The following is a 27410-nucleotide window of genomic DNA, read 5'->3' as shown; positions in this document are numbered from 1 at the left end:
TATCAATTAAGACAGGGATTAGGTTAGCCAATGGCAGCACTATCATAACACTGATACAAAGCCCTCCTGTTAAATAATAATTCAAAAGTTCTCCTTAGGAGGATCACCATACAGGCCTAACTGCTAGTGTTAGCACCAAGGCTACCTGCAAGAAGCCCAGAAGGAATCAGCCCCAGATGCATCCCACATGGTCTTTAGTAACAGCAGGTAGAGGGGCCTTGCTGGGGGTAAGCAGGCTCAGCTGGAAGGTGGGGAGCATGAGAACAAGTTTTTGCTAATGGCCTAGGAGCAATAAAGTGTATAATTGCTTTCCTTTATTACTCTGAGACTAAATACCCAGATAGCTAAAGAGTTAAAACCACAGCCTTAGTAATGCTTGTGCCTGTGACTGAGCAGCCATACATAATAAGAGGCTTTCCAGAAATTTAGTTTAGCCCAGCCAAACCCAGCAATTGGTTTGAAGAGGCTATTGAGAGGAAGATGAGTGGGAATGGATGAAGGGTTAGAAAGGATGAAGTTGGAAAGAACAAGGAGAAGCATGCTACCGATACCGAATGCTACCGATAAAACCCGTTCCTAAATGCCCCTTCGGATGGGAAGGCAGAGGTCACTGACAAAGCAGTCAGACAACAGAAACCAGCATATAACCCACTCAGGAAATCCCTCACAGACACTACCATCACTACCTCACTATCAGATCAGGAGACAAAGGTTGAATAAACAAGATTCAGAGGTAACGTTAAATGCACTGAACACAGGCAAGGAGAGGTTTTCTAGTTTTGCCCTTAAGAAATGACCAGAACACTGCATATAGCCAAAAAACCCTTACTATGGTTTGGTACATGAGAGTATTAGATATCAAAACGAGCTGCCAAAGAACATTGGCACAAATTCATGGGAATCAAAGAAACATACCCGGTGAGTCCCGTAACACTGCAAAAATGAAGTGTGCTTGAGCACTGAGAGCAAAGGGCAGAGATTCCCAAGCTTTCTAACGTGTGTGGCTTTTCTTACCATCACATCCCTTCCTTTCTACCTTTGATTAAAGCAAACAAACATATGTCAACAGGATACACTTTGTCCAAGAGAGTCCACAATGGCAGAACTGGTTGTTTGGTTATGGATACCAGTAGCTTTCAGTACTAGCTGCTTTCTTAACAAGGAAGGCATGGCCCACACCCTCAGGAGGATCAAAGAAGGGTATGGGGACCACTGGGGAGAGGTCCATGGGCAGAGCCAGCCCATAGTGGGCAAATGGCTGGGGCTGAGCCATGCTCAGGCTCCTGCACCAGCCAGAAAAATCTGCTGGCACAGAGGTGCAAGGAAGCTCCTTCACCCGATGCTCTTTGCTCACTGCCATTTAATAATGGAATGAGTCAAAATCCCGGAGCCTTCAAGGAGCTGTCCTTGACGTGTTCCTCCCACGGCCAGGGTGACTTCACACTCGCCTGCAGAGGGAGACGGCTCCCCTTGATTAGCTAAATTTTGTTGACCTACTTTGGAGCCTCCACCTTCCCAGGCTGGAAAAACCAGCCGTGGAGCTGACGTGGCCGGCTGCAGGCCCGGGGACAGGCTGTCCTGCAGGGATGCTGACGGAGGGCACACAGGGACCCTCCCGCACACGAACACGCTGGGGCTGAAGCAGCGGCACCTCATCAGCTGCTCACAGAGTCCTGCAGGAGATCAGCAGCTGAGGCCCTCTATCACACCAGCCTGCTGCTGATCCCTGGAAAACATGCCCGTCTGCATCCCCAGGGTGTCTCCGGCGCTGGGACAGCTCTGCTCGCAAGGCCGCCATGTTCCCCACCAGCCCACAGGGCCGGGCCAACCTGAAAAGCCGGCTGGCTCGCTCCCCGTGCCTCCCTGCCCGCACAGCCACACAGGGCCCTTGTGGGGGTTTTGTGGGCATGGGGAGGCTGCTGGTGCTCGGGCTCCCCATGCCTTGCCAAGAGACAGAAGCAGAGGCAGAAGACAGCTTTGTGCTGTACGGGGCTCAGCTGGGGTTGCAGCTCCTGGGTGAGGCCTCGGCAGCCGTGGGGAAAGTGTTGAGTCATATCCTACTTCTCCTTGAGGATGAAAAAAGTGGGGGAGGAGGGGCTCATTGCCTGCTTGGTGCCTCACAAACCATGGTTTTAATGCTAAATTACCAGACGTGGCACACATGTAACCTAGGGTTGCACATATTGCCCAGAGAGAGGTACCAGGGCTGCCGAGGGGCAGAGAGCACCCCCATCCTTCTCCCCTCCAACACGAGTTTTGACCAGACGTGTGTGTGACAGGCTGCTCATTATTAATAATTGAACTTAATAATCAGCTCAAGGCTGTGTTATACTTTCCTTCTGTATTCAACACTGAAAGAATAACATGGAGAAAACCAGAGAGAGAAAGCTGTGCTTTTAGCAGGAACACAGAAGAGTTAAGGAGGATAGGAATAAAACAAATCTGAAAAAACTGTATAGATGTATACAAATACTTCCAGAGAACCACCCTATAACTCTAAGAACATCTCCTAGCCATTTCAAAACCCAAACGCAACTCTCCCTGGAGAAGACTCTTCCTTTTGGGGTGCCTTTTGAATGACCACTTCCTAGTCATGAGATCCTTGTATGGGTTTTTGCTTTACTTCACTAAAAGTAGCTTTCTCAGCAAGTTTTTGAACCATCTTTTAATAAGCATATATATTTTAACTCCCTGGCTAGACATGCCTCCTAACTCTGCTGTATGTTTGGAAATGAGCATAGTCATGAAAAGCTTAAGAACTTAAGGATATAGCTGGTAGGAGGCAACATGTTAATGGTGCTATATTTTCCTTTTTGCTGGCATGAACTTCTTTGTGAATTTGTAAACAGCAAGGCAGCAGCATTCCCAGTAAGCTAGAAAACAGACTCAGGTTTTTGTAACCCTGCACAGGTTCCTTGGGCCACAAACATCTCCCTGCTCTTTCACTTGAAAGCAAAACAAGGTATAGGTCTCTGGCCCCCTCAGGCCACGGTGCCCTTGTTTTTTCTCTTTAAGCTCACCAAGCCACAAACTTCCCAAATCATTTGCTATATTCAGACTGATCCAAATAGCCAGACCCTCATGTAGGCTGAAGTAAGTCTCCCTTTTCCTCCCCAGAAAGAAGGAACTGAGCAAAACGCCCTACCCCTTCTCCACACTTACCTGCTAGTAGATGACAACAAAGCCACCACAGGGCAACTGGCAGCCATGCTGCAGAACTTGCACCAATACATATTTCTCTCCAAAAAACTATGAACCTTTAAATTTTAACTCAAAGGCAGAAAGGTGCCATGTAGCCCCTGTTTCTGCCACATACTTACAACCCCTGCTTTCCCCTCTTCCATGTTTGTTTGCTGCTCACTTGGCTCTGACCTCCCACACTGGAAGCAACCAGTGTCCATGCCCTCAGCTCTGAGGCATGAAGCCACCTAGGGCTGCTACAAAGCTAGAGCAACAGGTCACCAAGCTCACCGCTGACTACAGCCAGGCATGGGCATCCCAGGAAGCAGCAAGAAATTCTAGGAAAAACAGCAGCAGCTTAGGTCTATGGGCTGTTCTCATCCATCCTAGACAGCAAACAGGAATCTTGTCCAAAATGTTTTATTTGCTACAGCACCACTGCAAGCTGAGGGCTGGGGAGGGAAAGTTGCATTGCCAGGCATCAGAGAAGCCACTGAGTCAGGGCTGGGCACTGTCCCAACCCAGGGCATCCCAGGAGCCCAGCCAAACTGCTGTTTGAGAGGTTATACACAGCACTGCACCTCCTTTGGAATGAGAAGCACATGCAAAAGCAGGAGCAGAGCCTGGAAGTGAGCCACAGCCAAGAGCACAGCCATCAACCCTCGGCGTGGGGCATCACCAGTCAGACCATCAGCCAGTGCTGCAGGTAGGTTGTGCAACTGCACCCAGGCGTGGGTTTGTCTTAGAGCCCAGGGTGAGTAAAAACATGTGGGTATCACTCCACACCATGACCCTGAGGGGGACAAGAGCATGCCCGCACATGTTGAAACGGGGAATGTTTTCTTCAGAAAGAGCAAAGCTTGTTGCTTCTATAAACAGGCTGTATGGCCCATTGCCTGTGACCAGCTCTCCAAGCTGCTGGCTGCTATTCCTGTGGTCCTAGCACTTACATCTGTTTCAAATTCTTCTTTTATCACAGGTTTGGAGACTCCATGGGCATGGATGTGTTATGTACAGGCAGAGGAGGGATGGCACTGCATGAAACCCTGGGAGAAGGCCAAGAGGAGTTGCTGACAGAGGTTTGTAGGGGTCTAGAGGTACGTGGAGACTGTAGCAGCAGTGACATGAAGGGAAAACCACTTGAGTCTGCTTGAACGACCTCCTGTTAGAAGGACCAGAGGTTAACATTAAACTGAGACTAGAGCACTGCCACCCAGGGGAAAGAATATAACTTTATTTAAAAAAAAAATAATAATTTAGCTCAAACACAAACAAGATTGCAGAGGGTCGATGGAAGCAGGAAGAACAACATTTACCCACAGAACTTTAAACAGACCATTTTCTTTCAATCAATACTTTCATTAACCTTCCCTGTCCACAGCTCTACCTCCAGTCCTCACCTGCACATAAAGGAATCCTGACTCTCGGGGGTCTTGGTGACAAGCCAGAGGAGAAACAATGTCTGCCACGCACAAAACGCTATTCCTACCTCCAGAGCCTCCCCAGAGATCCAAAAAGCCAGAAGAGCAACACCAGCATCTAAACCAACGTGCAATAAAAAGGGAACAACTCGCACTCCTCCCTGGAAGTCTACCTACCCATGCCCCATTCCCAGCATCCTGGCCAAGTACTTCCACCCATGCCTGAATTCGCGTCCCCGCCCACAGGTGCTGTACACAGAGGTGTGCACACAGGCCTTTGCAATACACCTCCCTCCCCCCGGCTCTTCTCATCCAGACCTGCTGATCTTTCGCCTCTCTCTGTGCCTGCGTGCCGTACATTTCTTGGCACGGCAGTAGTTCGTTTCACAGTGAAGGGATGTGCCCTGGAACATGCTGAGCCACTACTGCAACTTCTTCTCTTCTGTGAAGTGGCCTTTCATGCAATTGCCATTCTGATAGACAGGGCTGGCCCTCTTCCTTCTGTACCACACCACAGACTTGTAGAGCACAAATCCAACACTGGCCAGGCAGAGCAAGAGAAGAGCCAAGATATCCAAGCAGAAGTACTCATACAAGGAGAGGTCGTAGACAGCGGGGCGAAGGTACGGTGCCCCATCGTGACGGAGGATGTACTCCAGCCAGTACACTGTCCTGTTGAGAGCATGCATCGGTTTGTCCAGGTGCAGAGCCGAGATGAGCTTAGCTGCTTTTCTGTAACTGCAAAGAAGACAAGAAATTGTCAATCTGACAGGGGCCTCATAGCTAAGAAGTGGCCTGATTCCGCAGTGCCTTCAAGTACCAGGTGATACCTTAGGAGTGTGGCACATTTACTCCAAGATTCATTTCACATCTGCCTCTAAAGGCCACTCTGATGGCAATTATTAGCCATGGCAGCACAAGCCAGAGTACATTTTACTGTTTTGTTAACAAGGCTGGCAGTTCAGTTCCCAAGTTCCTTGGTAAGATGACTGCTCAGTGGCTTCTGACGGATAAAGGCTTTTTGAGGGGAGTTTGCATCAGAAGGTCTCACCCAGCATCAAGCAGCAGTCACTTGTTTGGTAACTAGCCAAATACTTTGCTACTGAGTGGAACACCTCAACAACTTACTCTGAGGTCAACAGATGAATGCTCCTAACAGTTGATTAAAAATAAAAATAAAAAAAATCAAGCTCTTGGACTACACTAACAGTTGCATGTGTTGTATTAGACAGTGGGAGCCCTGTGTTACTGTGCTGCAGCAAAATCTAGGAAAGGGGAAAAGCCTTGTTTTGAGAAGCAATGGACGGAGCATTATCTGCAGCCCATGGTCTGCACTAACTGTTTCTACAGAAAGCTTTTTGGAAAAGACCAAGGAAATCACAAGGTAAGGATACAATCTCATTTTACCTGATAAAAGGCTGACATTAAAATGAAAGAGGTTTGTGCCTCTGCATCTCAGAAAGCTTTCTAAGAAAATTACAGTCAGAGCCAAATAGGGCTAGATCACGCTCTCTCGCAGCAAATGCTGGAGTATATCTTCCTGCAAACATCTCAGGATTACAAGGCATTAACATGTCTGTCCAGCTGAGCAATACTTGCAACTCTGCTTGGTCCAGAGGCTGTGTAGGGGATGACACAAAGGCATCAGTCTCTAGGTGCAACCTGTACCAAGGAATTGCTTGATGCACCTGCGTGGCTTACCTGGGGTCAGAGATAACTGTGACGACAGCCTGGTAAAGATCCTCTTCTCTCACGCTGCTCCAGTCCATGAGGATACCCATGCCCTTCGCCTGCACTCTGGTCATGATGTCAAATTGGTCCCCATAGAAAGGGAATCCCACCACTGGCACACCGTGATAAATTGCCTCAAATATGCCATTCATCCCGCAGTGGCTGACGAAGGCTTTCACGTTGGGATGGCCTGCAGGCAAAGAAACAGCAGCAGGTCAGTGCTTTCCATGCTGAAACAGGGCTACTGGTGGCTTCTTCAAGACACAGTGTGGATGCATGCTTAGGGAAAACCAAACATGCTGAACACAGAGGATGAATATTCACATTATCCTTCAGGAACACAGCAGCCCAAAACTCACTGGGCAGAACCTGGAGAACAAGGGAGGTAAGGGCCAAGATACAACTTCAAACAGGCCTTAGGTGAGGACCATACTATTTACAGATCAGACTCACAACAAGCAAGAGACTTAGACCCACACAGGTGCTGTTTTCCTTGTATGATCTTGCTGTGGTTTGGACTGAACTCCAGAGATGTTGCTAGTGGTACACACACACACACACAGCCCTGCCTTACCTAGCAGGTCGTTCTGGGGCAGCCACCCCATCATCAGTGTATTCTCGCCCAGGTTTCTTGGCTTCTGTCCGAAGTATCTGTGGGAGGAGATAAAGATAAAAAAACAGGAAAAGAAAAACACATACAACGTAATTATAACAATTTATAACAATTATAAATTCAATCAGATGAAGAGATGGAAAGCAAACTGTCTGATTTTCATCCAACTGGAGTTAAGAGGAATCCCATTCCCTCCTCACCTCCACACCACCCTCTGCGGGAGGCGGGCAAATGCGCCAGCCATCTTCTCCACCAGGTCGTTTGGAAGAGCTCGGATCCCAATGCCAAAGGAGACAACAACAACACCTGCATCTGCTGCTTCCACCCAGAGACGCAGACCCTGCGGGCAAAACACACACAGATGCCTTGAAGTCTTGCTGGAGAAAGGCCCTTCCCCCGTAGCCTCTGCCAGCAGAAAGCTGTCTACGAAGAGGATGAAGCCAAATCTATACAGAGCACAAAGCTAAGCATTTCTGACCAGGGAGATGCTAAAACTGATGTGATTTCTGCAGCCAGACAGGCAGGAGTTACTCGAGCACTCAAGATGAGCTTGGCTTGACCTCCACACAGAGGTGTCTAGAAGTTGCATTTCATAATACAGCTTTGGAGGTGACACAGTTACTCCTTGGTAAGGAGGCCTCTGAAAACACAGGGCCCACATAGGTGCAGCCAGAGCAGCTAAGGGAGCTGGAGTGAAAATATTAAGGCTGTTTTCCATCAGCATGCTAAGGCAGAAGGCCTGCCAGGATCTCCAAGTGTAGGCTAGAGGCTTCCTGAGATGCTACATAAGCAGGTGGGTATCTAGGAGGAAGTCCTCACTCTTTTTGACTGGCAGGAAGCGAGGAGGCTGGAGGAGAAGAAATCAGCCAGCACACCTGCTGAGTAGAAAACACAGAGTATTCCCTTCTATGCCAGGCTGGGCTGAGCCTCTCTTGCCATGCATTCTGTCCTGCTTCAAGCTTCCCATGCATCAGCTCACAGTCAGTAGCATTTTAGGGAAGTTTCTTAAAATGTCTTTGAACACTGTAGAAGATTTTGAAGGGCAAAAAAATCCCCAAACAAAACCAACAAATTAATTCTGTTTTTAAAGGACAAAAATAAGATGATTAATCTAGAATATTTTATTAGTAGTCGTCTACAACGTTGAGTATCAGTACAGAGGAGGTATCCCCAGAGAGTAAAAATGAAATGTGCTTTATGTTTGTCCTCTGTTAGATGCTTCAGGGACTCAAGCCTTTCTTTGCAGAAGAGCTTAAGAAGCCCAAAAATCAACACAACAACAAAACGATCAAGATGATTTCATCTAAGGGGTTTTGGTTTCCCCATGCTCTTGAATCTCTGATTTTCTTTCGAGCAATACAACTGCTAGAACTTAAAAAAGAAGAGAAAGTACTCATTTGGCTTTGCTTGATAAAGCTATAATGACTCATATAGCAGATGATTACATTATAATCAGGCTTTCAGAAACAACTTCAGAGTTGCTAAGGGAAGCGTGGTTGACCACCAGAGATTCTCACCACCTCTCAAATACATATCTATATTCCACCATGCCCTAATTAAACGAACTCTCAGCCACGACGTTTCAAATATGAGGAAATAAATACCTTAATTATATAACCCAGCTTCTGTGGAGATGGGAGATGCCTTACGCTACACCTAGACCTACCAAGGCCCTCTCTTCTGTCAGCATCCTGTACCCTGGGCACAGGCATGCCTGCCTGCTAGTACAACAGCCACCGCCTACTGCAGGGCTCTGGACTTATCTCCATCGTTCTTCCCCTAGGCGCCTTCGGCTCTGTCCTTGAAGCCATGAAGCACATGAGTAATGCCACAGCAAGCAACTCCCTTCTTTATAAGGCAGGCGTGTATGCAGCCAGGTTGGACCAAGCTGGTGTTTTGCAAGACCTGTGAGGCAGACACTCTCTGACACAGCTTTTGGGGCACCCTACATGCGTTACATTACCTGCATGCTGTGCCACACGGGAAAGGGTAATGTGCAGCCATACGCATCTGGAGAACTTCTGCTCCAAAGCACCTAAACTCCCTTCTTCCTTTTAACTGCAAAAAAATTGCATCCACAGTCTTGACTAAAGCTGCCATCGGAGATCTAGACAGATCCCATATCATTTGAAACTTGGATCTTATCTCTATTTCAGCCCTTTAGTTGGGGCATCAGGACTACCCAACTGCCTCAGGGTTATTATCCAAGTCTATTTTCCCACAGCGTTTGTAAAAGTGCTAAAGCAATGGGAGGAATAGTAGACACGTCCTGCTCCATTCCAACACTGTCTTCATTTGGAGGCTTTAAGGGCTCATCCTTCTTCATCTTTTCTGAGGATAGTGAGATACAGACCAGAGAAAGCCTCTTGGATGCCTGAAGAGCTTTCCTCAGGGCTGCCACTTAAGGAAGAGAGGACAATACACTTCAGTTTTGTACACTTTGGCACTCCACGCTGAATTCAATGAGAAGAAACACAGCTCTCCTCTATGGGTCCTTAAGACTACAAACTTGAGGGCAGAAATACCCTGCAAGAAATTGAACTAAGGAAGAAATTCTGGATTGACTTAAACCAGTGATGAAGAAATAAAGACTAATTGTTCTTCCTATTTCCTCTTCAAATGTAGAAACAAACAATCTACTCACGTTCAAGTCCCAGGGGCAACACTGCCATCACAGGACTTCCCACACCATTTTACACAGACAGTGCAGCTGACTCCTACTTCAGGGTGGACAAATTAACTACATTCTCCCTGCAACCCCCCCAAGTCCTCAGTGCTCCCCATCTCCTCGCTACACACAGGCACCAAAACGCAGCTTCACATGGCATTTATAAGGCTCTTCAAAAGAAGATTTGCGCCAAGTATCTTCCCAGGTTAATATGCGATCATGGCTCAAAGCTTTCCTGCACTTACCACTGGAAGAGGCTTTGCAGGCTCAGCAAGGATCCCCCCTGTGAAAATGACATGGGGGAGCGTTGGCCGGGGAAAGTCCAGCACCACATCATTGCAGAGGAAGAAGAGGCTAGTTCCATGGACAAGGTCCAGCATGGATGTCTTGGGCTCCACCCTGTGCTTTTCCATGAGACGTTCAAACTTTGGCAGGATGACCAGCTTTGTGGCCACGCGAGTGATCACGTAGACCAGGAGGTTCCAAGTCCTGCCGAAGAAGCCCATCCTGTCAGTCATCAGGGAGTTGAACTCAGGAACATAGGCAATGGGGGATGTGGCACCAATCTCCGCTGGGAACCAGAAACCAGTGGAGATCACAGCATATTTGACATGGAGGATGTGAGCCAGGATAAAGCCACACATCTCATTGGGGTCCACCAACAGGAGGTCAAAGTGCTCATGCTGGAGTTTCTGCAGGAGGGTATTGTTTCCCAGCACCAGGTCACAGTTTTCCAGGTACTTTTCCAAAAAGGAGAACATCTCCAGAGAGGTCATCTTCCCTTGGAAGACACGCTTTATCTTCTCCTGCACCCATGCGTCTGCGCTCTCCGTGCTGAAGATGCCCCAGTACCTCTGGATGCGGAAGGCGGGCAGGTAGGTTTCCACGTCCCGACCCTCGTGGAGGAGCAGCACGGGGTCGTGGCCCCGGTCAGCCAGTGCCTCTGCCACCCGCATGAAGACTCGCAAGTGGCTGTCAAAGACTATGGTGGGCATAATCAGCACCTTGGCACAGTGACATGGCTCCAGACCCAAGGCAGCCACCACAAAGAGAAGAGCAGCAGGGCACAGTAGCACCTTCATCTTCATCACTGCAAGGAGAGAAACATGTCATTAATATAATATAAAAGGCTCAGTCACGTACTTGGGCAACTAGCAACTGGGAATGTAGCAGCAAGCTAGACGCTTATGAGGTGGGAGAGGAGAGCAGTATGGAGTTCACCATAGGGAGAAAAGAAAAAAAGAAAAGAAAGAAGCCACACACACACACACAACTCAGATACCAGAGCGTGTCAGGTGCATTTTCCATAAATTCAAAGCCAATTCTCTGTGTCAATCCACTTCTAAGGCTCAAAAACAGGCAGACTGACTTGCAGAGAATCAGAGAGGGAGAGCAACTGGCGGAGCCCTGCTGGGTCAGAGCACCAGCTGGGACCCCTGTGCTCCATCCCCACGTACCACTACAGAACCAGCACAGCTGGATTTTATCACTGTTTCTGCCTCCCCAGAACAGCTGACTGACTGCCTCCCAGCCCCTGCTGTCTGTGCAAGCTCCCCAGGAGGCCTGCAGAGCCCAGAGGGGATGCAGAGAGGCACCCTCTGCTTTTAGCCCTTGAGAGCCACTTTGCTCAGTGCAGACAGGGCAGGAGAAAGCCCGTACCACAGCAGGGCTCTCAGAGAGAAACCTCAGCCCCAGAGAGCGCAGGAAGGGTCTGGATGGAGAGCTGCCCCACCACAGTCACTGCACCGCTGACACATCAGCCGTGGGAGGGCAGGGAGGATCAGCGGAAAGGGATGGAAAAGGTGCTAGGACTGATGGGGTGGAAGAGAGCAAACCCAGAAAGCAGCCCCGGAGACAATGTGCAACACCAGCAGCACAGCGACGCCCCTTAGTCACACTCCTACAGCTGTCACCCCATCCCAGCTTGGTGAAACACCCAGCATTTCTGTTGTGTAAGGGCTGTTGCTACATCACTGGAAGCGAACTCGCCTCACCCACACCTCACATTATTTTGGGAGAAGAATTACTTGATAATTATTTGGGAACAGTCAGAAGCAGAGCTGTGTCCTGAGGACCCAGTTCAGACTTGCTGGGAAGGGTGCGGGGAAGAAGTTATAATGGGAACAATTATAAGTGGATTTTGGATGGCCTCACATGCTAAGCCCCAAAAGGGCTGCGGGAATGTGGACCAAGATTTTCTGCCAGCTTCTCCACTATAGCTTGATCAATTAAGAGGCAAGAAAGAAAGTCACAAATAAGATCCTGCAAAATTCTGCCTCCAGACTCCCTTCAGCAGCTGGATATCTCACTGCTTTCCAGTCCCACATCAAAGAAACACAGAGCAGCTGCTAACTGGGACCCTACCGTGTCCCAAAGACAGCTACTGCCAGTGCTTGGACAACTATCCAGGGCCAGCTGGGCAGCTGTGCCTGCAGGAGTGAAGAGAAACACCAAAAATGCAAGCAGATGCTAAGGGTGTATACGGACCAACAGAGCAAGAGCTCCAGGAGGATGGAGGCACAGGTGAGAGCCTGGAGAGAAGGGAACAGAAGCTCCACGAGAAAAGTGAGGACCTGCCCAGAGCAATCCCTTCTCCCTGCCCAGACAACAAGAAGGCTGTAAGTCTTCCCAAGTGGTGGGAGGATGTCAGGCTGTGGGAAGGGACCTTTTTTTCCTGCCCCAGCTCAAAACCACCAGAGCATCTCCCTGCGCTGCCTGTGCCCAGAAAGGCACCGGCAGGTACCATAGCCAGGGCAGTACTGGCTGCAGCCCAGCCCTCCAGCTGGGGGCACAGCTGCCTACACACATTTTGGGCTGTGCACAGGTGGTTCAAGAACACTGATAAGGTGGCTGTGCCACAGATGCTTTAGGTTTCCAGGTGCAGCAGGCAGCTCAGGGCAGCATCTCGGTAAGAGCCAGGACTGCTGCGGGAGAAAGCCCTCTCATGACTGCCACGGCAAGCAGCAGTGCCCTGCCTGCACAGCACATACGGCCCCCAGCAGCTGCTGGGAGCTTGCATTCAAAGCCATCGGAAAGAACTGAAGCTGAGATGGGAGGCAGTGGAAAGGGAGCATTAGTGAGAAGAGAGAAGAAAACCCTCTGGACCCGTCCAAGAAACTTTTAACTGGGCAGAAATTTGCCCCTTGGCTTTGCCCTGTTTAACATGTTTGACAAGGAAGGTGTCTGATATTAATGGATGATTATATCAGTTTAACCAAAGTGAAGTAACTGAACGTCCACAGCTCTAAAGATTTAAGTTTCTTGAACTCAGGTGCCTTTTTTTAGGATGAAGTACTAAAATCTCTGACAACAAGCATTCTAGTCAGAGATGCCAATGAAGAAAAAGCAGTAAACTGAGACCCCATAGCAAGGAAACTGCCTTTTACATCTCTCCTCCTCCAGCATTTTGTATTGCCGAGTTCCTGCCTACTACTTGGAAACCCATATTCACGGGGCCAAATTATTTCCTTACCTGCCTTGTAGTCTCCATCTAGCTTTTGCACACAGTAAGAAGAATTGTTTTCCCTGTAAGCTTCTCAAGAGCTAACAAAGCAGCACAATTCATTTCAAGCCAAAAGGAAAAGACATCTTCACCAGGACGCTCAATACTCTTCCTGGAACAAGAAACCAAAGTTTGCCTCCTCTGCTGGGTGTGATCCAGAGAAAACAGCACCATCTGCTACCGTCAAGTTGATGACAGCCAACCCAGTTGTGGCTAATTTATGGAAATGAAAACTTTGTGCAGGCAGGCAGGTATGCAGCTCTGAGAGTAACACTGCCACTGCAGGACGATGTCGCACTACCAGCAGGAGCTGCTCGGGGGGATCTCTAGTACAAACCTAGAAGATACAGTGCTATGTAAAGCAAACTCAATAAAAATGTATGTTGAAGCAGGGAAGTCGAACCATCTAACACAACCCAGTGCTTAGTGGGCTCTGAGCTCTGTTTTGGGGTTATCACAACCTTCTACTTCACCATGGTCAGCAGGGTAAATAACACTGAAATACTAATACTAGTGTTTTAGTATTAAAACAGTAAGCAAGGAGAAAAAATCCCTTCAAGTATAAGCTTTCCCACAGAGCTTATAGCCCTGATTTTTTTTAAATTACCATTCATATGCATATATATATAGTGAACAGTGCACATCTTGTCTGCTCAAAACGGCATTCCTTTCTAGCATTTTTCATTTGATACCTTCGTGGCAGCCCACAAGAAACAAGAAGAATGAACAAAGCCCAGGTCCCAAAAAGACCAGAAGAGGCAACCACTCGAGCAATCAGGTCAATGCCAGAAAAAAAAAAATAAAAAATGAAGTGTTTGCACCACACTCAGTCCTACCGCTTCCACACATCAGCAGTGCTCTGCTTATCCTTGTCCATTCCGGACAGAGAGTTACGTAGTCCTGAGTCAGTGTGAAATTTGTAGGACCTTGGGCAACCTTCAACATCCTTTCTGGATGATCAGAACTTTATAGAGGAAGCTCTGCAGGCAAGGTAGGAATACGTGGGCCAGCAGCAGGTTGGCAGTCCATTGGTCACAGCCAGGGAGCCATAGTACTAAAGAAAACAGCTGATCCATAACAACTGAGAAAATAAAATCTGTATGTCAGCTCGTCAGGCATTTGAAACTACAAACACCTTCAAGAACTCGAGCTGGCGGGTGGTGTCTAACATCACATACCTGCTTCCCCACCTGACCTTTCATCGTGCACTGAGTCTGGCTGGGTGGTAAGACAGATTCCCCCCGCTCCACACCCCCAGGCTTCCCGATTGTCTCGAGGAAAGGTCAGAGATGGTTTGCAACACCACCGGGCTCTTCCAGAAGGCTTTCCTCCTGCTTGCAACACGGTTGCAAGACACAGAAGCAGCTGATGTGCAGCTGTGCTCTTCACAAACTGTCTCAGGTCTGCAGCGTGGAAGCATTCATGAGCATTATTTGTAATCCCTGGGTGCTAGAGACAGACAAGCCAGAGGCCATTTCCAAACATTCATGAGGGCCACAGACCTTGAAGTGAGCGCACACAACAGCTCAGCATGCATTTCGGTCTTAAGAGCGGGTTACGTCCATACGACAGTCAAGTTTAACAAGTTCTCGAGACTGCAGAGAAAACCAGAGAGATACAAGAGCAGCAAACAAACTTTAGAGAAGCGGTCGAGAGGGGTGGGGGAGAGAGCCTTCCACTTACTGCCCTGTCATCTCAGCTTCTTTCTGCAGGGAAGCACCACATTAAAAGAAAGATGGCATTAAACACCGCAGAAGGTTGTGAAACCTGTGTAGGAAGCACTAGGGATTGATAAAGCCCTGCCAGACAAGTCTGATCACATTTAACAGCGTTACAGGAGCGGAGAAGCAGGAGATAAGGCTCATCTTCTGTACAAGAACTGACGCCCTCACGTACACGAGCCTGCTGGGCTCCGAGCGGGCAGCAGGAACGAAACCCGGCTGAGCTGCCACGAGCACAACCGAGGAGGGATGCAGAGGAAGAGGAGGCAGGAGGGGAGGGAAGGCTCACCTGGGACGCAACCTCCTAGAAGCAAGTTAACGCAGAAGCACCCAAAACCTCCGCTCGGGCACCAAGGGCTGATCCCGCCCAGCCCAGCAGGCCCCAGACCCGCGCCCCTCGCCAGCCCCGATCGGGCACAGCCGGAGCGATACCGGCCCGGTCCCGGCCCGGCACCCACCTGCACCGAGAGCCGGCGGCAGCGCGGCCCGAGCGGCGCCGCAGAGCCCTTCCCCTTTCACGCCGGCCGGCGGCGGGCGCGGGCGGGGCGGCCCCAAACCCGGCCCCGGCCCCAGCCCCAGCCCCGGCCCCGGGGCCGCCCCGCCCCGGCCAGGCCCGCGAGGCCCAGCGGGGCGGAGCAGGGCCGGGCCCGCCCGGCGGAGGCTGCCCCCGGGCCTGCGGGTGGACGAGGGGCGAGGCGGCCGCAGCAGCAGCAGCAGCCCCCCGCCAGGGCGGCAGGAGGGGCCGAGGAACGAGGGGGCCGAGGGCAGGGCGCCGGGGCACCCGCGCCGACCAGAAGGGGCCGTCCTGGTCGGCCAGTTCCAGCAGTAACCGCAGCTCGGCCCAAGCTGAAACTGCACCGGTGAGGCACATGGAAACTGGCCCTAAGCACCCCGAGAGGCATTTCCTTCACGGGAGATGTAGGTTAAGCCTGCCTAGCAGCTGCGAAAAGCTTGTGAAGGGCACGGTCCTTCCTTAGGAGCGTCAGACATGTCACAGACCACGTAGCTTTGAACGTCTCACAACACATTTCCCCTCCCAGCACCCGGTCAGGCTGGTGCTTATTTTCAGCATGACCAGTGACACTTTCTGCATGTGCTGCTGAGACCTCAGGCAGCAGCGTTACGCCTTCTCCTACAGCACAGGCGAGGTGGCGAGCTGCGGCTCCACTAAGGCAGAGGGATTAACTGATGGATGCCATTAATTATGGACTGACACCCTATCAACCTGGCACTTCTGTCCATCCCAGCTTTTCCCTAGAGGTATAGCACAATGGAAAAACAAGCATTGTAGTGCTCAAGACCTCCACTGATCTTATTAGGGTTGTTTCCTTACCCTGCACACATAGTCACAGAGCAGGAAAGGATCAAAGGGAACATTGCATCTTTAACCAGGTACATATAGAGTTTGAGTTGTGCCTATTGTTTCTTACTCCCACAGGTTGTTGCTACCCATGTTGTATTGCCAGATACCATAACGCTACTTTGGCAGCAATATTGCAGAAGAGCTGACTGGTTATGCTGGTGTGAAGTGACTCAAGAAGCCTGAGCTTGTCTTGGTATAAGTAAATATCCTTCTACTCCTGTTTTCTCTAAATTTCTTGCAGCAACTTGACAGCTACTTGCACAGGCCATCTTTCATTTTTGTTACATCCATGTGAGTGTAAAACTTAGGAGACAAGAACTGGTTGTAGACAGATGTAGTCAGACTTACCAATTCAGCTTTGAGACAGAGCATAGCTACGCAGCTCAGCATTCATCCCTCCCCTCTTCCCACCCACTATTCCACACCTTTAACTGTCAGATCCACACAGATTACAAAGGCAGCAATCTTTATTTTTTGAGACACTTCTGTGCTCACACATAAAATACCCCCAAAACATAAGTTTTGTTTAAAAGTTAACTTTGTAACTGTCAAAGGAAAAGATTGGAAAAGAAAAGAGGACAAATGACAAATTACAAACTGTATTTTGTTCAAAACCCCAGCACAGGCAGAAGAGTACTCTTCCCACCTTCCTTTGGCCTCTAACTTTGAGCTCTCTGTAATAACCGGGGTCTCCTGGGTCCCTCTGCATTGCTGCCCAGAATCCAACAACCCAACTGATTGTGCAAGCTTGAGGGGAAGTCCTGAAAAATGCTCATCGAAACATGTTGCGGTGTTTGCATATGGGGTTGTCTCATCACTCTCAGCCAACCCTCAATTATGAGCCACTGCTTTGCACACAAATGTGTCTTCCTCTAACAACAGGGCTCTTCTTACTGGCACCCTTCTGGGAGTGAATGGAAACACGGAAATAAGGCCCAACATAACCTCTTAGTGGCTGGCAATTTCACAAGATGGGGGTGAGATCTCACATCCCACTACCCCTTTTCCCAAACATGCTTTACCACTGTTCAACTTATCCTGGCTATGCGCTCAGCATACTGCTCCATAAGCTAAAATTAAATTAACTCACTTTACGAAAATAACATAGTTGGGGGATATATATACTTTTTTAACCAACTGTGAGTTTACTAGAAATAGTAAAGAGGGCAGTCATAAAACTGGAGGGAAAGCAAGACCTCTCAATAGCAGCAAGCCTTTAAATTATCACAGTTGCACATGAAATCTCAGTTTAGGCTGCAAGTTACTGAACTTGAGATCTCATTTGCCATACAGAATTAGTGCTTGAAGCTAACACTTCAAGACAATAAACTTTATTTGCCACAGTGCTATAGGAAACTGACATTTTAATTCCTCAAAGGGACTTAACAGGTAAAAACAGTTCAGAGAGTAAGTGATCCAACCCAGTAAAGAAATTTAAGGCATCAGTTACATTCATCTCATCCACTAACAAGCTGTATAGCACATTGCTGAGTAACCATAAGCTGGCACATTATATGCTCAGAGAGAACACGGAGTAGTGCCACACCGCAGTCAAAGCTTCCAAGAGAAAAGAAACTCACAGCAATAAGCAGAGCTGGGTTTAAAAAAAGAAGGACCTTGTTTCTTCTGTCTCCTTAAGAACTCCCACTAAACCAAAATACTTCTTCAAATATAACCTACCTTTTGCTGTCTTCAACCCCCAGCTACATTCCCAGCATAAGCAGTACCAAAGGCAGTACTAAAGACCTTGGCCTTTTTGACAATAGCACCCAACTTGTAACTCCAAGCCATGTGATTCCTCAGCTACTCAGGTGTGTCTATACTCTGCTCCTTTAACTGCTCTAGTTAGTAGCCTCAATAGGAATGGAGGGAAGAGGAAGGTAAGAATTTGTTGCAGTGTGAAACTGTAGGAGAAGGAAACAGAAGCGAAATCCTGCCACACTGCATCTATAAATTTGAAATGTCAGATGGGAATGGGGATTACAGCCAGAGTGTTCAAATGAGTTATTCTTACTGTAACAAGTTTTCCAGTGCTTGCAATTTCACATCTGATTAAAACTACCCAAAAAAGAAACAGGTTAAGTTACAGGGAAATAAATTCTTTCTTTACTTAGATGGACAGGAAATTGGAAGGAAAAAAAAAAATCACTGTCAGCCTTATAAAATTAGACTATAAAAAAATTAAAACTTGGAAGTCACCCTAGTGGCATCCAATAACACCAGCTCAATGATGGTTCCATATTAGGGGCCTAAAACAGAATTAGAAATAAAGGGGGGAAACGTCCGACCACTCTCCCATATCCCCATACTGGAACTTCCTGCTCCGCAAGGGGCTGTGGAAGGTGGCATTCCAGGACGGCTCGTTGATGTCCGTAATATCCACATGCCCATCCAAGTGATTCTGGTGAGCCAACGGTTTACAAATACCCAAACGTTCTCAGTCACTTTCAAACTTGACTGAATTGACTTGGGTCGATATAGTGCCTCCACAGTAGCTGCCTCGTTTTTTCTTAGTCTTCTCATGACGAAAAGATTTGCCCTTAGTGAATTTCAGGATATTGTTAGCCTTTTCTCCCCAGTCACCAGCTGCTCCTTTCTGTGAGATGAAGGGGGAGAAGAAGAAATTCGTGTCAATACTCATGACAGTAAAGGCAATGCTTTGCATGTCATCCTGCCCAGAAAGTGCCAGTACAGGATCACTAGAGCTGACACCACTCCTATGCACCTCCTGACAGTGCTCATGCACTTCCTAACAGCACCTCCTGGTGGAAAAAGTTCCCACCAGAGGACTGCCCACAAGCACACCAAGGCTACTCTGGTGACCTATATTTGCAGAGGTCAAGTGTTAGCACTCTGAGAACTACCCAGCCATACCTTTGCATCAAATGAGTTATCAGCAACGCGGACATCCACCTCAATTTCTTCTTCTCTTACACGTCGAAAAGGAGAAGCTGGCTGTTAAAGAAAATGAGATACAGTAAGTGCATAAGTGCATGTGCTATTCCCTTGGTGACAGCCTCCTTCCCTCCTTGCCCTGCAAATATGGAGCCCTGTACAGGTCACCTCAATCCTTAACCATTTCTCAGGTTCATAATCCTTTCTGTTCTTCAGATCAAGCAGCACAGGGACAAGCACATCCAATCAACCTTTGCCAGAATAACATTATGCACATATGTGCATTAACCTAGGCTTCTCCAGACAAGATTCAAGTGCTTGAGGAAGGGACAAAAATATAAATAATTTCTGTGGGCTCCACCCAAAAGAAAAAATCCCACAAAAAAAAAACACACTATTGGTTCAGTAGGCAAAGACGCCTCTCCTACCAGTCAGCAGTCTGCCCTCACTCACCCGTTTCACCTTAGGAACCGTGTGTGGTGTTTTGGTTTTGATCTTTGCCTTTTTACTGTCTGGTGTCTCTGACTCCTGAACATCTTCCCTCTTCTGTTTCTTCCTGATCATGCCTGTTAGATGTAGAGCAGTAAAACTTCAAAAGGGAGTAACTGCAGCGTTGGGAAAGGTAATAGCATCACTCCCCCAAAATGCAGTGCTGAGACATGTGAGTCAGTCCCTGCAGTATCCCACCAAGAAAACAAACACCAACAGCTATCCTGGGGCAGCAAGGATTTTGCCATCTTATCCTAATGAATAATTACCTTTATATTAATGACTTAGTGAACTCAAGAAAGTTGTCAGTTAAAATTTGCCAGTTCTTGGAGTCGTCATATATATACTCAAGCACACCTCTACTGCATTCAAAGTGGTTTCCCTCCTGAATGGATAAAGATTGTGCACTGGGACACCTGTGGTGCCCCATTCACAGCACAGACAAGGGCCCTCCAGTAGTCTGCCTTGCTGTCACTAACAATCCTCTGCATGCACAGATGGCAACCAGCAACAACTGTCCAGAAGCGTGCTCCATGTTAGCACAAGTTCCATCGTCAGCAGATACGAGATACAGACAACAAGGAACAACATAAAAACTGGTCCTTCCCCCTCTGTACTGCACTGGCAGTTATAATAGGATACACAAAGCAGACAACACTGTTTAAGAATGGCTCCCATTGATGTTTAGCTCAGTAACACACTGACCAACAGACCCAGTTCCCAGACTATAATACCTCCATTTGCTTTTCCTTTCTCCTCTTCAGAGCTGCTTTCACTGCTGCTACTGCTGTCATCTGCTGGCTTAGACTTCGCGTTGTTTGCTGTTGATGTGGATCCTTTTGCTTTTTCTGTGGAGGCAGTGGTCTGAGAACTGTTCGGTGCCCCTTTCCCTGCCTTTTTGGGTTTCTCATCCTCTTCACTGGAACTATCAGATGAGCTGCTACTACTGCTAGAAGCAGCCGTCTTCTTTCCTACAGTTGCTTTTGCTGCCCCTGGAGATTTGCTGGCTGGTTTCACTGCTGGCTTCTTCTCCTCCTCACTGCTTGAGCTCTCAGAGTCAGAACTGCTTGCTTTGGGTGCTGGGGTAGGTTTGGACACTGGCTTACTCGCTTTGACAGCAGATTTAGCTGGAGGGGCTTTCTTCTTTTTCTCATCCTCAGAGCTGCTGGAGCTGCTATCTGAATCAGAGCTACTTTGCGCTTTCTTTGCAGTAGGTTGTGGCTTCTTTGCCGCAGGTGTCGCTGCTTTAGTTGCGGGCTTCACAGGGGTCTTCTTGTGAGAGCTATCGGAATCTAGAACGGGAATCAAAATTCAAGACTCAGCCCTATTCAACATGAAGGTAACAAATTCAATGCCAATACACTGCTCTTCTCTAGCTGCTCAAAACAACACCGCAATGGGTATTCCCTGTCCAACTGCAGCCTCATATACAGGATAGAAACAGAGATTTAGGAAAGTACAACATGCAGGCAGTAATTCTTTTCCTCCTATCCCAATACCTGAGCTCTCTGAGGAGGAGCTGGAGTCCTTCTTTGCCTGTCCAGGCTTGACAGCTGCTTTTGCTGGTTTGGAAGCATTCTTTACCAGAGGTTGTTTAGCTGGGGGCTTACTCACTACCTTCTTCTCATCTTCAGAGCTAGAATCTAAACAAAAGGACATTCCTCCAGTTAATAATCTTATGGTGCAAGTTATTTGAGCAATGATGTGCATAACTCATGGGAAAATAAAAAGCAAAACTGGTTGTAGCCACTAGATAACTGGCAATAAGCAGTATTTGATGAATGGGCTGGGAAAAGCATTTGCCTTTCTTTGTTGGGAGAAGTGGAAATAAGGAGAAGTTTAAGTTCTTCATTAATGCACGCAGTAAGCAGCAAATATTTGGAGAATAACATAAGAGAACAGGTATGGAATTAGGAACTGGAAAAGTACAGGTATCACCAAAAACCAGCTCAGGGAGAAGAAACAGAGAAAAGTGCTAAAGATCAGAGAACAGGCAAGAAATCAGAAGATACAATTGTCAAAAGGGAGGATACAGTGAGGAGGCAACAGATCAGTATCTCTTCTCAGCTTTTTATCTCCTATGTCAGATGTGCTTAGTATTCCAAGGGACTGGAAATTTCTGCATACAAATACTTTTTTCACAGCAATCTGGAACACTACACCTGATCTATTCCAACATTTCTGAACACCTTCTTCACAACAGTAAACAAATCACTGTTAACTTCTGAAAAAACTAGACAACAAAACCAGAGAACACACAGAATTCCTGCTACTTGTTAAAAGGCCATACAGTCTACTGCCAGCAGATAGACAGGCTGCTATCAACCACAGCCCCTGCTGCGGCATTACAGATTTTGAGATACAAGAATCAGGAGACCCCTAAACATGGGGGGAAAAGTGTATTGCATAGGGAGCCCATGTGTGAAATACAGTGTTGCAAACCCTAAACCTGATCAACAGAAAACACAAAGCATGCTGTCCCTTATTTCTAGGGCAACACTAGAAGGAATCTTTTGAGTCTGTTTTGAAGTTGGTATTGTGATAGTATTTTTTAACTTCCAAAACTTCCCCCAAAGTCCATAATGGGATAACAAAGTGAAAAAGCTTAAGATATGGATCCTCAAAAAGTAACCACAAACCTTTCTGGATAAACTTATTAAACACAATGTTCCCACCTTCTCAAGCTAACAAGGTGGTCTTAGCTGGTGCCTCACAGTCAAGCTCCACTCTGTGATGCAGGCTGTTTTTCAATTTCAGACCTTGTTAGCTATGGGGACTGCAAAGCTTTCAAGCTCACATGCTACAGATCTTTCCAGATACACCACTGCACACCAACTTGGCCAATGCAAACATTAGCAGAAAGCAAAACTATTTGTTGAATTACCTGAATCACTGTCTGAACTGGATTCCTCCTTCTTGGTAGTCACAGCTTTGTTTTGGGGGCCAGGGGTTGTTTTAGCCACTGCTGCTTTGCCTGCAAGAGCAAGTCTAATATTAATAGGCCACATCCACACCAAACCTTTGACCCAAAGTCCAAACCTTTCCAGAAAGCTCCCTATTCAGTACACCAGTCATTCAGACAGCATATCAGAAGCCAAGCAAGGACCTGGCCAGCTGCAGTAATGGACCTGGCTCATTCTGGCTAAACCAGACCCCAATGACTTTTCAAACCAACGTGTGTAAATAACCCAATCCGCACAGCTCATATCCAGAGCTCACACAGTTGTGTGTGGGACAGCTTCAAATTACCCAATCTTTCAGAGAAACAAATAGCAACATAGATCCATCATATGGCTTTTTCAAGGAAGCCAAGAGACTGAAAGAGCACTGACTGCATCACGCAATACTTCCTTTGCAGTCTCCGCTCCTCACAGCATACCTGTTCCTCCCTTTGGGGGCACCTGCTCTGCCTCATCGCTACTGTCTGAGGAGTCACTGCTGTCAGCCTTCTTCACTGGAGCCTTGGCAAGGCCTTTCTTTGTCTGCGCAGCTTGAGGAGGTGGTACAGCACTGTACTGACCTAGAGAGAGATAGCATTCAGATGCCTGTATGGTAATGCAAGCAGCACGTTCAGTTGTTATAGTTAGAATAAAGCACTTCTGCTATTTGGTTCCATCTACTCCTCTTCCGTATCTTTGATTATAGATATTAGCTTATAATTTGAAAGGTTACACCCTCTCCAATGCTGCACACCACTTCTACTGTGAAGTAGAAGTGTTAATGTACTGTTAGTACATTAAAAGTACTGTTAATTCCCCTCTTAGGGTTGCAGCTGACCCTACTTTCTCTGAGAAGTTTTCTTCTCTTCTGGAAGAAAGAGAGCTTGCATTACCAACCTTTCAGAAAAAATACAGATTTCAATTGTTGCTAGTTTTCATTTACTACTTTCTCAAGTCCTCTGGTTAGAGCACCAGACTTGAGTTTCAGTGCTTGACCCTTCACTCCAATCAGCTCTCTACTGAAATCCTAAGAGGGCTGTATTAGATTGGACATAAGCCCATTTAGGCCATCAGCTGGACTACAACCTAACAGCCCTGGATACTTCAGGGAAAAATAAAAATGGCTTCAAGTGCTGCTGTTACAGAATAACCAAACCACAGACAAATTACCTCCCAAATCCTTGCAGATAGGAAACCTGCAAGATGGTCCAAGACTATCCAGACCGAAAATATGCAGTAAAGCAAGAAGCATCAGAATCTCTCCCATTCCCTGTCCCTTACAGAGGATGGGTCTGAGTTTTAAACAGCACGCATGAAAAACCTACTCTTTCTGCTTTATGATACTACCACTGCTTAGAGGCTTGTGGGCAGCAAGATTTGCCTGTGGCTGGCAGCTGGTAGTCCTGCTGTCCTGCGGGAAGTATCCTCCCACGTAGCAGTAATGGTGTTAAGCGCTTACCAGACTTCGGCTTTTTTTTTGCAGGTGGCTTTTCACCATCTGAGCTGTCAGAAGAGTCTTCACTACTGGAACTTTCCTTGGCAGGGGCAGGTTTGGTTTTTCCTGGACATGCCTGAGTGGCTACAGGTTTGGGCTGAGGTTTCTTGGGAACAGCCTTATCACAAGAAGAAAAGAAATATACATTAAAAAATCGTATTACAGAAAATCTTGGACATAGAGTTGCAGAAAATATTTTAGAACATTCTCTAGTAGAAAACCCAAAGTTACAGGTAGCTAAGCACAAAGGATTCATGCAAAAGTGAACATATAATGGAGACTACGATATGGTTAAGATATAAGGAGATGTCTTCCTGTAGAAAGTAGCAGAGGAAAGCCAGGGCATAGAGAGAACACAATTCCACTGCAGAAAGAAAAAAAAGCTGTGTAACAGCCATAAATGCTGCACTCAGCATCTATGCACTCTCTGCCCTACTCTATTCATTTCAGTTCCAGAAAAACAAAGATATACCCAGTATTACTACATTTCTACAGTCTTCATTAAGTCTTTGACAGTCTAATTTACCTTCTTCGGTGCAGCTTTTTCCTCATCAGAATCTTCACTACTGCTGCTACTGCTGCTGCTTGGTGCTTTTCCATTGACCACCTTGGTGGTTGCCTGAGCAGCTTTACTTCCTTTTGAGAAAAATAAAAAGGGATACTAGAAAAAGTTCTGGGAGATGAGGAGTAATTGCATTCAGTATAAAGTATCGTAGATAGAAAAACACAAGAAAAGTCAATAAGGAACAATTAAGGCTGTACTGTGAAGCTTTTGCTTTACCCTTCTGTAAGCTTAGAGATAGTTTACAGAAACACATCCATTTTAGACGATTAGAAGTTCCAGGAACACAGACTAAATACCGCTTTAAACTTTCTTCAGCTCTGCTCTTTATGTGAAGACACTGAGATAAAAGCACAGCATTAGCAGTTAGGGTTGCTGATTGCAGCTACTTATGGCAAAAAATACAGCATTTGTGACCTGATGTTTTATTTGCAATCAGCTCTACACCTGACCCACGTTGGAAGCAGACTGTGCTGGAGTGCAAATGGCTAGGACAATAGATTTTCAGACTATGTTAACACATGTCTTAGCATGTAGGTATAACCTCCATCGCTCCTTCCCGTGCTTTTTTTGTGCGCTCAGACTCACTATACGTAACTAAGGAGGTACCTGCTTTAGGTGTTGCTGGTTTTGGTGGCTCTTTTTTTAGTGGCTCTTTTTTTGGTGCTGCTGCTTCTTCTTCTGAGCTGCTCGAGTCAGAGCTGGAGCTCTCTGCTTTCTTCTGAGGCTGGGTTTTGGTTACAGTTGGTTTTGCTGCAGGTTTTGCTGCAGGTTTTGCTGCAGGTTTTGCACCTTTCTAAAGAAAAGGAAGAAAACTGATTAACCTTTGTAGCAAAGCAAAGAATAACCGGCTAATAAATGGGACATGTATAGGAAGTTCAAACAGCTGGAAATCTCACTGCCTAATGGTTAGTGTTTGAAAAAAGTCTCTGGATAATGGCTTTGCTCTGGGAAGCCTCCCAGAAGTCCATGGGAGGCTTCCTTTGCTCTCCAGTCTCTAGTTCTGCCTCCTCAAAATGAGGGAGATCTGAGGTTGGCGCTGTGTTCTTCCCCTCTGGGGATATGATTAGTTTGAAGACTGAAAACACTGACTAAGTAACCCTGTTTTGTCTCCTGAAGTATGACACCGTTTTTCCTGCCCCCACTTCTCAAAACCATAACTGCAGCAAGAAAAAGGAAGATTCTCTTTTTATAAATGTACACAAAGAAGTCTAACTCGTTCTCACGATTTTAAAAACCTTCCTCTGGAAAAATAAAAACATCTTACTATGTTGCATCTGCAGCAGTCTAGGCCCTTCACAGAACAGGAAAAGTGAGCTCCATTTCAGAGAAAATTTTGCTGGTCAAGTTTTCTATTATTGATCATTATCAAGTACACATTAAAGCTGCTAGAAGCTGACCTTTGCTGGCTTCTCCTCCTCCTCTGAGTCTGAATCATCACTGGAGTCCTCGCTGCTGCTTTCTGCCTTCTTGGCTGGAGGAACTGCTTTTGCCTTGGTTACAGCTGTTGCATTAGCTGAAAATAAAGGACAGCACACCAACTGGTAAGCTAATTCACAACTTTCACACACACACATCCTGCACATCAGGTCAAAAGAATATACTGAGTTCAGTAGATGATGCCTGAACTCCGTAACACTGATCTTCAATTTTTGTTTGTCAAGCAGCGTACAGCAAGAGACTCCAAAACAGGTAGGCAAGAAGATAAAAGCAGTTCTAGATTCATTCAGTCTTAGTCACACATTTAAATACAGACATCTATCAGAAAAAGAACACCCCATGTAAAATGGATCCCCACAAACTGGGGGAACATTAATTGGCCCTGTACAATTTCCGCATATATATATAAGAAGCACAGACAAACAAAAAGAACCAGTGTGATGACATATTAAGGTTCTAATTGACTTACACGTGGATAAGGAGCTCACACTTACCTAGGATGAACATATACCACAAATGTAAGTGGGAAACACATGCAAGAAATTTGCCAGAAACGAGATCAGGATGCAAACCCAGTCCTTGGTAAGGACCCTGAACGACTTCGTGAGGCACAGAACTGAGGGGTACGTGCAGGCCAAGAGCAGGTTTCAGACAGACCCACGGCCGGCCCCAGCGCCTTCCACAAACCTCACCTGGCTTCTTGGCTGGGGGCGCCTCATCCTCCTCGCTGGAGCTCTCCTCGCTGCTGGAGGAAGGCCTCCCCTTCGCCTGGGCTCCGTTGGGGACGAGTTTCCTTTTCTTGGCCGCGGGGGACCTGCGGGAAGGCGAAAGGCAGCGCTCCCAGCGGCCCCGAGCCCCCCCCCCCCCCCCCCGCCCAGCAGCCCCCATCCCTCACAGGACCGGGCGGCGCCCCCCCACCCCTCACCGCGCCCCACTCACTGCAGCCAGTAGCTGAAGATGTCCAGCAGCGAGGCGTGGTTGGGGTCCTGCTCCTTCTGCGGGGACACACACACACGGAGAGGGCTCAACCCCGCTCACGGGGCCGCCAGCCCCCCCCCTTTTCATCCTCCCCCCCCCCCGCCCCCCGCCCCTCACTCACCGCCTCCACCTCCCTGGCGAAGGCGCGCGCGGCCGCCTCGAAGCGGTGCTCGCGCAGGAAGCCGAGCACCAGCGGGAACAGGTCGCTGGGCACCGCGCGCCGCGCCGCCATGCTGCGCCGCCACGTGCCGCCTGCGCGCGCAGCGCCGTCACCGCGTAGCGGCAGGAAGGAGGGCGGCGGGGCGGGGCGGGGAGGGAAGGAGCCCCGCCGCCATCTTGTGTGTGCGTGTGGGGATGGGGGGGGGGGGAAAGGGGGGAAGGGGGCCGGCCTCGCACGCTCGCCCGCCGGCAGG

At 47.8% G+C, this 27410-nt stretch overlaps 2 protein-coding genes and 1 long non-coding RNA gene across 8 annotated transcripts; 1 reads left to right on the top strand and 2 right to left on the bottom strand.

Annotated features, from left to right (window-relative positions):
- Positions 1–4392: 4392 nt before the first annotated feature.
- LOC308197001 (2-hydroxyacylsphingosine 1-beta-galactosyltransferase-like) lies at positions 4393–15434 on the bottom strand. Of its 5 annotated transcripts, none has more exons than XM_080596783.1 (6): positions 15295–15434; positions 9859–10703; positions 7146–7285; positions 6907–6983; positions 6303–6522; positions 4393–5339 (listed from the first exon to the last, which is right to left on the bottom strand). In XM_080596783.1, exons 2-6 carry the CDS (start codon positions 10699–10701, stop codon positions 5024–5026), a joined length of 1596 nt encoding a protein of 531 aa, XP_080452909.1. In that variant the 5' UTR covers positions 10702–10703; positions 15295–15434; the 3' UTR covers positions 4393–5023. The 5 variants fall into 5 exon arrangements, with proteins under 5 accessions (XP_080452909.1, XP_080452910.1, XP_080452908.1 ...); XM_080596784.1 differs by lacking the exon at positions 15295–15434 and adding an exon at positions 15126–15288; XM_080596782.1 differs by lacking the exon at positions 15295–15434 and adding an exon at positions 14618–14663.
- Positions 15435–15472: 38 nt separating this feature from the next.
- On the top strand, positions 15473–17303 carry LOC308197010. Its single transcript, XR_013952530.1, has 2 exons — positions 15473–15696; positions 16275–17303. It is a non-coding gene; the product is annotated as an uncharacterized lncRNA (long non-coding RNA).
- Positions 16649–27338, bottom strand: NOLC1 (nucleolar and coiled-body phosphoprotein 1). 2 transcript variants are annotated; one of them, XM_080596755.1, is made up of 14 exons: positions 27119–27338; positions 26959–27014; positions 26712–26833; positions 25980–26095; positions 25189–25375; positions 24544–24653; positions 23982–24135; positions 22963–23103; positions 22468–22557; positions 21083–21226; positions 20318–20875; positions 19548–19660; positions 19074–19154; positions 16649–18795 (listed from the first exon to the last, which is right to left on the bottom strand). In XM_080596755.1, the coding sequence occupies exons 1-14, from the start codon at positions 27227–27229 to the stop codon at positions 18637–18639; spliced, it is 2142 nt and encodes a 713-aa protein (XP_080452881.1). In that variant the 5' UTR covers positions 27230–27338; the 3' UTR covers positions 16649–18636. The 2 variants fall into 2 exon arrangements, with proteins under 2 accessions (XP_080452881.1, XP_080452882.1); XM_080596756.1 differs by lacking the exon at positions 19548–19660.
- Positions 27339–27410: the final 72 nt, after the last annotated feature.

Source organism: Anser brachyrhynchus, assembly GCF_964034855.1.
Source record: "Anser brachyrhynchus genome assembly, chromosome: 6".
Lineage (NCBI taxonomy): Eukaryota > Metazoa > Chordata > Aves > Anseriformes > Anatidae > Anser > Anser brachyrhynchus.
The sequence above is the reverse complement of the archived record's forward strand: the minus strand, read 5'-3'. Positions and strand labels throughout refer to the sequence as shown.